The sequence below is a fragment of the Saimiri boliviensis genome, chromosome 4 (assembly GCF_048565385.1).
Source record: "Saimiri boliviensis isolate mSaiBol1 chromosome 4, mSaiBol1.pri, whole genome shotgun sequence".
Taxonomy (NCBI): domain Eukaryota; kingdom Metazoa; phylum Chordata; class Mammalia; order Primates; family Cebidae; genus Saimiri; species Saimiri boliviensis.
The window spans coordinates 50,531,668-50,543,855 of record NC_133452.1 but is presented as its reverse complement, the minus strand read 5'-3'; the positions used below and the strand labels follow the sequence as shown (position 1 = coordinate 50,543,855).

The window sequence follows — 12,188 nt, the reverse complement described above, 5'->3', positions numbered from 1 at the left end:
GACACTGAGGGAAGGAGAAAGTAAAAGATGTCTAAAACTCCCACTTGGTATTGTGGGTATCTGAAAAACTGGAATACATATTCAGCAATTACTCTATAAATGATGTCTCACTTGTTAAACTAGAAATTCACTATGTTGGTATTCAGATTTTCAGAGTTTGAAGTTTGTCATCTTTTCAGTTCTACAGAAATTTTCTACTTGTATATGCAATAATATATTTCATTAATAGAGAAAATATGATTATAAATATACACTCCATCGAAGTAAGAATTTGTTCAATTTATGGCTTGAAATAGGCTGAAATGTCTTAAGGGTTTTTTTTATATTACATAGATTGTTAGCCACATATTTTAAACAAACATACAATATGGGATAGTCTAGCTGTACACCCATTTCCTCAAAATTAGAACCAAAACTAACTACTAAAGTAGAAAATGTATTGTTATTGTGGAGTAGCAAGAAATACTCCAAATACTTCAAATCTGAAAAAGATGAAAACTGAACTCTTTTTGGTGGAAAGAAGTATCGATTACTTTTTACCTTCTCCAGTTCTATGATCTGTTGCTTCTGCTCTTCATCCAGACTTCGGGTTTTGCTTTGCAAAAAAGCTCTTTCCTCTTCAAGTTGAGATAACCTCTCATTGGCTCTCGATTTTTCTGATTCTAAATCTTTAATTGTAACTTCTTGGGTCATTTGAGTTGCTTGAAGCATTCCAATATGACCTATCCACCAAAAAGAAAATCCCTTCAATTTAAAAATCAGTTGTACTATGAGATAAACAGTTTATATTTAATAACACAACTGTACTTTATACTTAAGTAAAATAAATATTCTACATGTACAAATTTTCCTTTGTTTTTTTACTAAATAAAATGAAATATTTACACGAAAATACTTCTTATCCCACTAGAATAATTTAAATTAAAAAGTCATTTTCACATGATTAATGTTGCTTCCTGCACCTTGTACCACTTTGCTGTTTCTTTTTTTTTTTTTTTAGATGGAGTCTCACTCACTCTGCCACCCAGTCTGGACTGCAGTGGCATGATCTCAGCTCACTGCAACCTCCAGCCCGGTTCAAGCAATTCTCATGCCTCAGCCTCCCGAGTAGCTGGGATTATAGGCATGTGCTACTGCTTCTGGCTAATTTTGTATTTTTAGTAGAGATGGGATTTTACCATGTTGGCCAGGCTGGTCTCAAACTCCCGACCTCAGGTGATCCACCTGCCTCAGCCTCCCAAAGTGCTGGGCTTATACGCATGAGCCACCATGCCTGGCCTTGCTTTTTTGTTTGTTTGTTTTTTTTTTGTTTTTTTTTTTTAAGATTGCAAGCTAAACAGGTTGAAGTAGGAACAACTCCTCAGGGGTTCATAAGAAAGTCTCCTAGGAATAAAACAGGGAGGGAGAGGATGCACTGACTCACACTGTGGCACCAAAATGAGTGATTTGTCCTTTTCTAATCTCTTTATTTTGTAAAATTGTAACATAAAGAGGAAGAAATTGTAACATAAAGAGGAAGAAATTTGTATGTAGGAAACAAAGATGGCAGATAGCAGTTTGGTTGAAACTGAATTTGTTTCAGACAAGAGGCTAGACAAAGACCTAAAGTGAAGCCCTTAGTCCTAGCGACTTGGAAGGCCGAGGTGGGAAGACTGTTTGAGCCCAGGAGTTCAGGGTTTCAGTGAGCCATGACTGCACCTGTAAACAGACACTACACTATGGCCAGCAACATAGTGAGACCTTGTCGCTGAATAAAAACAACCAAGCAACCAACAACTAAGGTGGTGTAAGACACAGATAAGGGAAGCCAAGTTATGAAAGAATCTTTAAAATGACAGCAAAAAGTGGGGAAGGTGGAGAAAAATGAGGAGGGAGACAGAAAGATGAAAAATAAGTGAAGAAAGAAAAAGGTCGCATAGAAACAGTAGTTTAAAGCAGAGGTTCTCAAAGTATCTCGGACCAGCATGACCAGCGTCACCAGCATCACCTGGGAACTCCTGACCCACCCCAGGCCTACTGAATCAGAAGGGGAGGGCCCAGCATCTGTAGTTTCACAAACCCTTCAAGTCATTCCAAAGTGCACTAAAGGTTATTAAAAACAACTACTTTAGAAGAAGGAAAATCTGGGATTCACTGATAGGCCAATGACAATCAAATGAGATCTCCCAAAAAACCAGCTCAAACAGCCTTGCTGGGCACACAAACTGTAACTTCAGAACTGACACAAGTCACCCACCTCCTTCAGTAAGGGCTGTGAAACAGCATAGCAGCCACCTGAGAAATGGGCAAAGCTTTAGTTTGCAAAAATGAATCTTAATAACAAGCCCTGAGAAATGAAATGCTGTAATTTACATACAGTTCAACTAACTTAAACACTTCAAAATGTATATTTTTTCAGTGAGACCTCACCTCTAAAAAAGTTAGCCCATGGTACACCTAGAGTCCCAGCTACTGGGAGGCTAAGGTGAGAGGATTACTTAAGCCCAGGAGTTTGAGGCTACAGTGAGGTACAATCATGCCACTGCACTCTAGCCTGAGCAACGGAGCAAGATCCCATCTCTAAAAACTAAACAAATGCTGGCATGGTGGCTCATATCTGAAATCCTAGCACTTTGGAAAGCCAAGGTGGGAGGACTGTTAGAGCCCAGGAGTTTGAGATGGCAACATGGCACAACCCTGTCTTTACAAAAAAATTTTAAAAATTAGCCAACCAATGTGGTGCACACCTCTGATGCTAGCTACTCAGAAAGCTGAAGTGGAAGGATCACTTGAGCCCAGGAGGTCCAGGCTACAGTGAATAGTGTTTGTGCCACTGTATTCCAGCCTAGGTGATTGAACAATACCTTGTCTCAAAAATAAAATAAAATAAAATGTATGTTTTTAAAGGACAACACCTTTTGAAAAAGGTGCTTCATAGCTTTGTTTTATTTTCTTCTTGTTTTTTTTGGAGACAGTCTCGCTCTATTGCCCAGGCAAAGGGCACTGGCACGATCTCAGCTCACTGCAATCTCTGCCACCGGGTTCAAGTTGTTCTCATGCCTCAGCCTCCTGAGTAGCTGGGATTACACGGTGTACCACCATGCCTAACTAATTTTCATTGTTTTTAGTAGAGATGGGGTTTCACCAAATTGGCCACGCTGGTCTTGAACTTCTGGCCTCAAGTGATTTGCCTACCTTGGCTTCTGAAAGCACTGGGATTACAGGTACTGCCCCCAGCCATTTTTCTTTTAGTGACTAACTTATTAGTGGTTTTACCTGCTAACTCTCAAGTTTTCTAAATATATTCCTAAGAATAAAAAAGTTACTTGTATATCTTTAAGTAATTAGTAAGATATTAAGAATCCTTTAACGTATTTACAGTCTAGTTTTAAAATATTAGAAGAAAAGACAAATGTTATCTTGAATTAACATTTAAGTGTTGGTTTTAGCTACACACTACACCAGAAACTGTGGTCAGACATACTAGCTTTGAGGACGAGATCTGAAGCTTGCTGCTGTAAACGTTCTCTGGCAGCTGCTAGCTCACTTTCCACTTCTTTGTGCTTGCTTAATAGGGCCATTTCTCCCTCCTTGGCGTCATCAAGCTGTTTTTGAAGTACCTAAGAAAGATTAAATAGGCTTTGTTAAAATGTGGGAATAATACTGAGTTAAATAATTCATTTAAATTCTTTTTTTTTTTTTTTTGAGACGGAGTTTCGCTCTTGTTACCCAGGCTGGAGTGCAATGGCGCAATCTTGGCTCACCGCAACCTCCGCCTCCTGGGTTCAGGCAATTCTCCTGCCTCAGCCTCCTGAGTAGCTGGGATTACAGGCACACGCCACCATGCCCAGCTAATTTTTTGTATTTTTAGTAGAGACGGGGTTTCACCGTGCTGACCAGGATGGTCTCGATCTCTTGCCCTCGTGATCCACCCGCCTCAGCCTCCCAAAGTGCTGGGATTACAGGCTTGAGCCACCGCGCCCAGCCAATTCATTTAAATTCTGAGGGTCAGCTTTATCTTATTCAGAAGTCATGCTAAACTATATACCAATTTTTAAATCTGTAAGTATTGGTGACACTTATAACTTGATATTTTCATAAGCTACATGACCCAATCAGGAAAGGCTATTCTACCCTTTCTAACCCATTTTAATGCTGCACAGACATTAAAAACATAGCCATGAAATTTTCTAAGCCAACAAAACAAAACTTGTGGACTTCTGGTATGTTTTTTCCCACAGACTTGTACAATACATCTCTTAAATTCAAGTTTAGAAAACAATCAATTTTTTGATGAATGTCTAAAATATCAGCTAGCAGGCAAACCATTATTGGTGAAAAGAAAAGAAAAAAACATAATTAAACCTTAAGCCCAACATTAAAAGATTCCCCCTAGAAACAGGGTATTGTCTTGTCAAGCTCACTCTCTCAACCAGGCTGGTTTCTAACACCTGGCCTCAAGCAATCCTCCTACCTGGGCTTCCCAAAGTGCTGGGATTACAGGTATGTACCACTGTGCCCAGCCAATAATTAGCAAGGTTTTAAGCTTCTCTCTTTGGGCCATTAATATCTGAAATTCTGAAATAACAACTAAGGGGTAACATAAATTACCCCGTCACTGATTTTTTCTCACAAAGGAAAAGCAGAAAAAGGTTAAAAAAAAAAGTCTAAGTGGTGTGAGGCAGCTGATTCTAAGTGAGCCAGACTGCTCCCCAGCCTACAAAATGAATATATTTAAAAGAAAGAAAAAATTCATGTGTGAATATAATATTCTTTACTTACCTGAACATTGTTCTCTGCTGTGGCAAGTGCCGTCTGAAGCTTTTGGCATTTGTCAAGAAGACTTCCAGCTTCATCCTGTACCATTTGTAACTCTGTCTTTAATTTTCCTATGGTTTTTCGTAAAATTGCTTCTTGTCCCTGAAATTCTTTTCTAAGGTCAGCTTCCTTTTCTTTGCTGGCCTGTAGGCTTTCTGCTGTAAAAAGCTGTGACCTTTTCAAAGTATCAAGCTCACGTTCATAAAAGGACTGAGCTTTATTCAACTTGCCTTCATAATCCTCAATTAGTTTCTTCTGTTCAAGTCTTAGCTCCTCAAGTGTTTTGTTCAAGGCCTCCACCTCCATTCTGTGTAGTTCTTCTGTCTTCTCCTGCCCTTTATTTACTGAGGCACTGTGATCCTGCTGTGACTTCAAAAGCTCTTGTATCTCCCGTCTGTGAGCAGTTCGCAAGTCTTCCAATGCCAATCGTTTGTCTTTTTCAAACTGTACTTGAAGTTGTCCAAAGCTCCGTAATTTTTCTTCAAATTTCCTTCTAATCTCTTCGACCTCTCTAGACATGGTCACTATGCGTTGGACATGCTGGGCTTCTGCACAAAGTTGCATGTCCTCAACTCTGTGCTTGTAAGCTTCAAATTCTGTCAAAGCCTGCTGCTTCATTTTTATGTGATCTTCTAATGATGCCTCTAAAACTTGAATCTTTCTTCTAAGGTCTATCTCCTCTGTTACTTTGCTTTTATACTGCAGTATTTTTTCTCTTGTTTCTGCAAGAATTTGTTGAATTTCTTCTTCATGGGCATCTTTGAGGGCTTGCATTGCAGATTCATGCTCATCATTTTTAGTGTTTAAAGCATATATTACCTGCATGGTTTTGAGTAAGAAGGGAGAAGAACCGTGAATCCATACTATTTTCTAACTTGAACTTAATTCTTTCATTTGTATTGATATTTTTCTATGCACATAATATTAGCCACAGCTAATATTAAATACTGAAATGATACAATTATTTCTGTACTCACAGATTGATTTGCTTAGAAAATTTCTACCTTAGCACAATCTTAAGATTTGTATTTAAAGACTTTTCAGTTAGAATTTTAAAGGATTCTAATTAAGACTGTTTTTCTACAAATGAAACAGCAAAGAGAAAATGGACAAAGGAGGCACTTGGCCTAAGAGAAAGGAGTTCTCCGTATGTCCCAATCTAGCTTACCAGAGACTGTGAAGCGGGGTTCAGGAGAATAAGTCTCATAGTAAGACTCTGCTCTATATTGGTGTCCTAGAGGTATGAGAGGCTTTTTACATGAGGAGAAGACCTAGGCCTAAGTTTTCCTAAAAGCCTCTTATCTTTTTAATGGCCTGTTCAAGTACTTTAAATTTTAAACTTTCCGTTTCCAATTCCACTATGGTTTGCTTTTAAAGCTGATCCTCTTCTCTCCTTAAGTTTCTAGTGATCTCTTTATAAAACCCAATTTGTACTTTTTCTCTTCATATTTCAAATGTTGTAGTTTTACTCACTGGCTAATTTTCTCTCTGCCTCTAAGCAAGCCCAACTCCTTAAGGCAGTGTTTTAAGCACGAGTCTTTATTTTCATTTTAGTTCCTACGTTTTAATGATTTCACTGAGATGTGCCAACCTTAATTTCAAATGACAACATATTCCCTGTACAATAACACTCTCCTTCTTTTCCTCTGTTCCTCGGATTCCCTCCATCATACCCTGTGGTCACACGGTGAAATATTCATGACTGTTATTTAAGGCTAAGAGATGTGCCCACTTTCTTTCCCCTGAAGTGAAAAGAAGTAAATATTATACCATCAAAAAATCCAGAAGCTAAAAATCAGTGTCTGGAGATTTGTTCATTGTAATGTGATACTACTCTGGCTTTAGAAATGAAATGAATTCCAGCATGACACACCAGAAACTACAGTTATGACTGAAAAGTGTAGCCATTTTTTGTAGAGATATTATCATGCAGCCTGAGGCAACTGTGGCAGACTGGCTGGCTCTCCAAATACCACAGCAACTCCAGATCCTACTTGCTAAAGATAGGCTGTTACTGTCTAGGACTGCAGTTGCACTTGCACAAGAAACAAGAAGCCTACCTCACTACAGGGGTGTCACTCTCTCCACACAGGGCTTTGTCTTCCAGATCCAGTGGCCTTGTCCATATACTCGCTTGGTCTGCCATCATACCAAAGGTAAAAAGATTGAGAGATGGCAGGAACCCATCTGTCTTGCCATGGCTATCCCTTTTTGCAAAGTCCACAGGAAAATATGTGAATAGAAGTACTTATTCACATTCTGTTTAAGAACCCTAATTTTAAATTCCAAATTATGTCCCCAATAAACTAACACAGATCCCAAGGAGGACTCCTTCATTTACACGTTTACACATAAAGGTAGCTTATAAGCCAAGAAAGCTGAGTGGCTTCCTATTCCTATCCCCTATTCATCTACATGACAAGAACCTTGGCTTCCACAACTCTCTTATCTAAACTCAAGTCCTTCTTTATGCTTAATTCAATTCCTTAGTCAGGGCTCACCTCTTTTAATCAATTCCCAATCAGGAAATCTTTCAATCCACCTACGACCTAAAACCTCCCTTACACCCACCTAGAGAGGTCCCACTTTCCAGACTGAACTTTACACATATTGATTACGTATTTGCCTGTAACTTCTGTTTCCCTGTATGTACAAAACCAAGTTGTAACCAAACCACCTTGGGCACATGTTCTCAGGACTCCCTGAGGCTGTGTCACGGGCCATGGTCCTTAAGTTTGGCAAAACAAACCTCTAAATTGATTGGGACCTGTCTCATATACTTTTTGGTTTACATAAGAAATATATATTTGGTCTCCATTCCTGACATAAGAGCTCCTAAGACTTTTATAATTTCCTGTGCAACAGGATCACTGGACATCGTGAAACATAGCAGGGACCCCGAGTCTCCTTTCAGAGACCTGCAAACTCCCAAACATGGAAATAAAAGAAAATCCCAAAGTTCCTTTAAGAAAAATTCTAGGCATCTAACTAGCCCCAGAGGTAATTAAGTAACTTGTTAAACAAGAAGGTAACTATCCTAAGAACAACAGCCAAGGAAGTTAAAGCTCGGGAGACGTTTGCTTTTCCTATAGAAACTAAAGATTGCATACTGACATACATCCTTGAGTTGTCTTTTAGAGGCTTGAAACCCCACTAAATGGATATGCTGGCATACAGACTCCAGATAAGGGGAAAAATGAAGACTAAACTTTAGCTATTACCCTTTGTTTTATTAATAAGTTTCTTCCTGAGGGGCTTAGAGAAAGTCATTCTCTCTAGCAAGTTAACATTTTTCTACTGAACATAAAATTTTTAAACAAAGTTTCCCTTCCTTAATCAACTGCAAATCCGAAGAGTTCTGAATCTACCTACCACCTGTGACTGCCCTTGACTTCAAATGTCCTGCCCTTTTAAGCGTAAGCCAATGTGTAACCTCCTTGTATTGATATATAATTTTGCCTATAGCTTCTGCTTTCTTGAAATTTAGCCTTGCCTTTAAAAATCCTTGCCTGTAAGTCATCAGGGAAGCCAGATTTGAGCAATTTAGCTGGCTGGTCCCCACGCTACAATAGACAACTTCCTGTCTGCAAAAACCTTGATATGTGCTTTCACTGTGCCAGGGGAGCAAACTCCAGATCAGTTCTGTAACAGCAGAGCTCCTAAATCCCTTGGAATTTCTTGGGTGACAGGAGCATCTTTTGTTCTATACGTGACTCCTGGTGGGCTCTTGGAAAGCCTCAGGATGGGGGCTGGCTGCCGGAAAAACCCACCATATGACTGTAGAGTTGGAACTTCCAGCCCTACACAGGGACCTCTAGGGAGGAGATAAAGTCTAAGGGTTTAGTTGATCACCAACAACCAATGATTTGATCAACCAAGCCTACATTATAGAGCCTTCAAAAAAACACCACAGGAAAGTTTCCAGATCTCTGGACACGTGGAGGTGCTGGGAGGGTGCCACACCTGGAAAGGGCAAAGAAACTCCACATCCCTTCCCACAGACCCTGCCCTATGCATCTCTTCCATCTAACTGTTCCTCTATACCCTTTATAATATCCTTAATAATAAATGGGGGTAAATGTGTTTCCCTGAGAAACGTGTTTCTGAGAGCCATTCTAGCAAATTAATCCAACCCAAGGTAGGGTAGTGTGAAACCCCTGTTTGTGTAAGTTTGCCAGAAGAACTTGTGGTTAGCATCTGAATGAGGGGTCTTGTGGAATTGAGCCTTTAACCTGTGGGATCTGATGCTATCTTCAGGCAGACAGTGTCAGAAATGAACTGAATTACAGTATACTCATTTGGTGTCCACTAGAGAACCAGCTGTTGGTGGGAGAAAACTCACATACATTTTGGTGACCAGAGGTTAGGTGTTAAGTGTTACATCCAGTGTAAAGGTAGGAAAAACACTGCTTTTTCCTACCTCAAATAGGGACACTAAGGAAAAACAAGCCAACCAGCCAGAGAAAAGTCCATTTGCTAGAGTGCCTAGAGCGAAGCTGGTATAGGCCACAGGCTTCGGGCCTTTCCAGGGCTGGTTAGTCTTAGCCACAAGGAAGGAAAAAAGAATTCAAAGAGGTAAAATCCAAAGAGAGAATTAAGTCACATCGTTAGCATTCTGCTACAGAAAATGATCTTGGAAAGAATCGGTCCCTGGTCGAATTCTTATTTTGGGGATAAAACAAGGGAAGGAGGAAACATGCGAGTTTCCCCTTGTCAACAATTTATTGAAATACTCTTCTCTTTTTTCTAATATTTAATTTCCCTCGAAGCTTTGATGAGTCAGTTCCAGTCCTGCCTCCTTTAATGAGTATTCCATGACCACCCAAATCCATGAGAGTCTATCTTTTCTATCTTTCCTTTATATCTAGAACCTCCATTGCCTTACCTCACTCACTCCTGAATGTCCATAAACATGTAATTAAATCTGGAGGAGTCTTAGTAAAGTTGGAAAGATATGAGGATACTAGAGAGCCTAGAAAAGAAGCTGAAGAAGTAACAGCACTGTAGCACTGAAAAAGGTGAATAAAAAAGGTGAAATTTAAAAAGACAAATGTAGGAATTAAAGCATTAAGTTAGAAGAGGACTTAAGTAAACAAAACATACGACAAATAATTGTTTAAAATTATAGTGAGGCTTTATTTCACTTGATATTCTAATCCAGGGTCAGCAAACTATAACCTGTAGGCCAAATATGGCTGCTGCTTGTCTTTGTATTAATAAAGTATTATTGGAGCACAGTTATGTCCGCTTGTTTATGTGTCGACTACAGCTGCTTTCCCACTATAACAGCAAAGTTGAGTAGCTGTGGAAAACATCTTATTATCAACTCCTGTCCTAATCTATACATAGACAAGCCATCTTATCAGCCAAAATTGGTAGCCACAAATAAAAAATAGTAAAAGATCTAAATTTGCACTATCTTGGTTTGCTCCCTATTAAATAGTACAGAGTTCTTTCCACTACCACTCATAGAAAACCAATTAAGTGATTCTGGAGGCATATTTTATAAAAGAATATATATTCATCCTGACCATATATTAGTACTTTCCAGGGAAAGCAAAAAATTTTTAAAAACTTAAGAAATAACAAAATGAAGCCAAACAAAATTACAAATTAATACTGCTTTCATTAGTGATATTTTGAAATATACCACTACTAAATTATATATATATATTTTTTTTTTGCTCTTCTTCTTGTTTTGAGATGGAGTCTTGCTCTGTTGTCTAGGTTGGAGGGCAGGGGTGTGATCTTGGCTCACTGTAACCTTCTGCCTCCTGGGTTCAAGAGATTCTCCTGCCTTAACCTCCTGAGTAGCTGGTATTACAGGTAGGTACCACCACGTCCAGCTAATTTTTGTATTTTTAGTAGAGATGGCATTTCACCATGTTGGTCAGGCTGGTCTCTAACTCCTGATCTTGTGATACGCCTACCTCAGCCTCCCCAAGTGCTGGGATTACAGGCATGAGCAACTGCGCCTGGCCAAATTATATTATTTTTGAGTAAGAATTCTACATAGGAATTTTCAAGTTGAGCTTAACCGGATATAGTATCCTCCAATTGTCCATTTTTCTATGTAATTAAAAGGTAACTATTTATTTGAATCTTTCTTTGATCACTATTTTTCAGATCAAGGTAACATAAAAATCCCCTTTGCTCTTTGAACACACAGAATATATAACAAAGTAAAAGGACTGTCCCAAATTGAATGTTTAATCCTAGGTAAAATCACTTAATTTCTTCAAGTTTGAGTTTCTTAAATATTAAATAAAGATCTTATTATCTAACTAGCACCATTATTATAAGATCAATCTATCACTGAAATTTTAAAAACTGATGTTATGTAACTATTAAAAAAAATATATGTAAGGCACTAAAACATGGTAAGACTTCCTTATCAGTTATATTATTTACTAAGGTGAGGAACTTTAAAAGGAACTTTAGTTAATAATCATAATCACCATAAAATTGGCTATTGTTTTCTAAACAGAAAAAGAAAAGTCTCTTAAAGTCTCTTTTCATAAAGTACTTTAAAAGACATTAGGAGACATTTGCAGTTTTTATGGAACTATAAACATTTATGGAATGGAATAGTATATGAATCATTTCAGCAATTTCATAGTTCCATTTTATGCCAATAATGCATAATTTAACTACATATTTCATAATGAATAAGCGATAGTAATTTTTGCTTTTCCTATGAAGACTTTCAGATAATCTTTCCCACAGGTAAAATGAGAACAATTATAGAACCTAGGTTTAAAATGATACTTAGGTAAAATAAGCAGTTTCTGAAATAGTCCTCATTTATGCCTGCTCTAGATCAAATTCTCTTCCTCAATACTTCTTATGTTGAAGCCCTAACCCCCAATATGATGATATTTGGAGATGGCTTTTGGGAGGTAATTAGGTTTAGATGAGACCATCATAGTGGAGTCCTCACTCTGGGACTGGGACTATTATGTGAAGAGACACAAGAGAGCCTGCTTCCGCTCTCTCTCTGCTGTGTGAGGACACATCAACAAAGTGGCCACCTGCAAGCCAGGAAGAGAGGATTCACTACGGAACTGAATTGGCTGGTGCCTTGATCTTGGACTTCCTAGCTTCCAGACTGCAAGAAATAAATTCTTACTGTTTAGGCCACTCATTCTAGGGTGTTACATTATGGCAGTGCAAGCTGAATAACATCTTTGCAATATATAAATATGTTCCCACTAAAATCTAACTCATTAATCATAAGGTAAATTAACTGAAAGGGTAATAAAGCACATTTATAATAACGTACATTCACTAAAGTGATATTTGTTACATTAGCTTATTAATGTAAAATATTTTAACTGGACCTTAATTGTTGCATATTACACCAACAGGCTTAACACTGCTAAGGTAAAAGA

General features: G+C 38.4%; 1 protein-coding gene across 5 annotated transcripts in view; it reads right to left on the bottom strand.

The window, feature by feature from the left end:
• FAM184A (family with sequence similarity 184 member A) overlaps nt 1-12,188 on the bottom strand; it is a 121,790-nt gene that overhangs the window by 65,611 nt on the left and 43,991 nt on the right. For all 5 annotated transcript variants that reach the window (XM_003938614.3, XM_010349300.3, XM_074397562.1 and 2 more), the window contains exons 2-4: nt 4,762-5,616; nt 3,464-3,599; nt 541-722 (exon numbers count right to left, since the gene is read on the bottom strand). In XM_003938614.3, the coding sequence (XP_003938663.1) occupies nt 541-722; nt 3,464-3,599; nt 4,762-5,616 (1,173 nt within the window). The remainder of the gene's footprint in view (nt 1-540; nt 723-3,463; nt 3,600-4,761; nt 5,617-12,188) is intronic.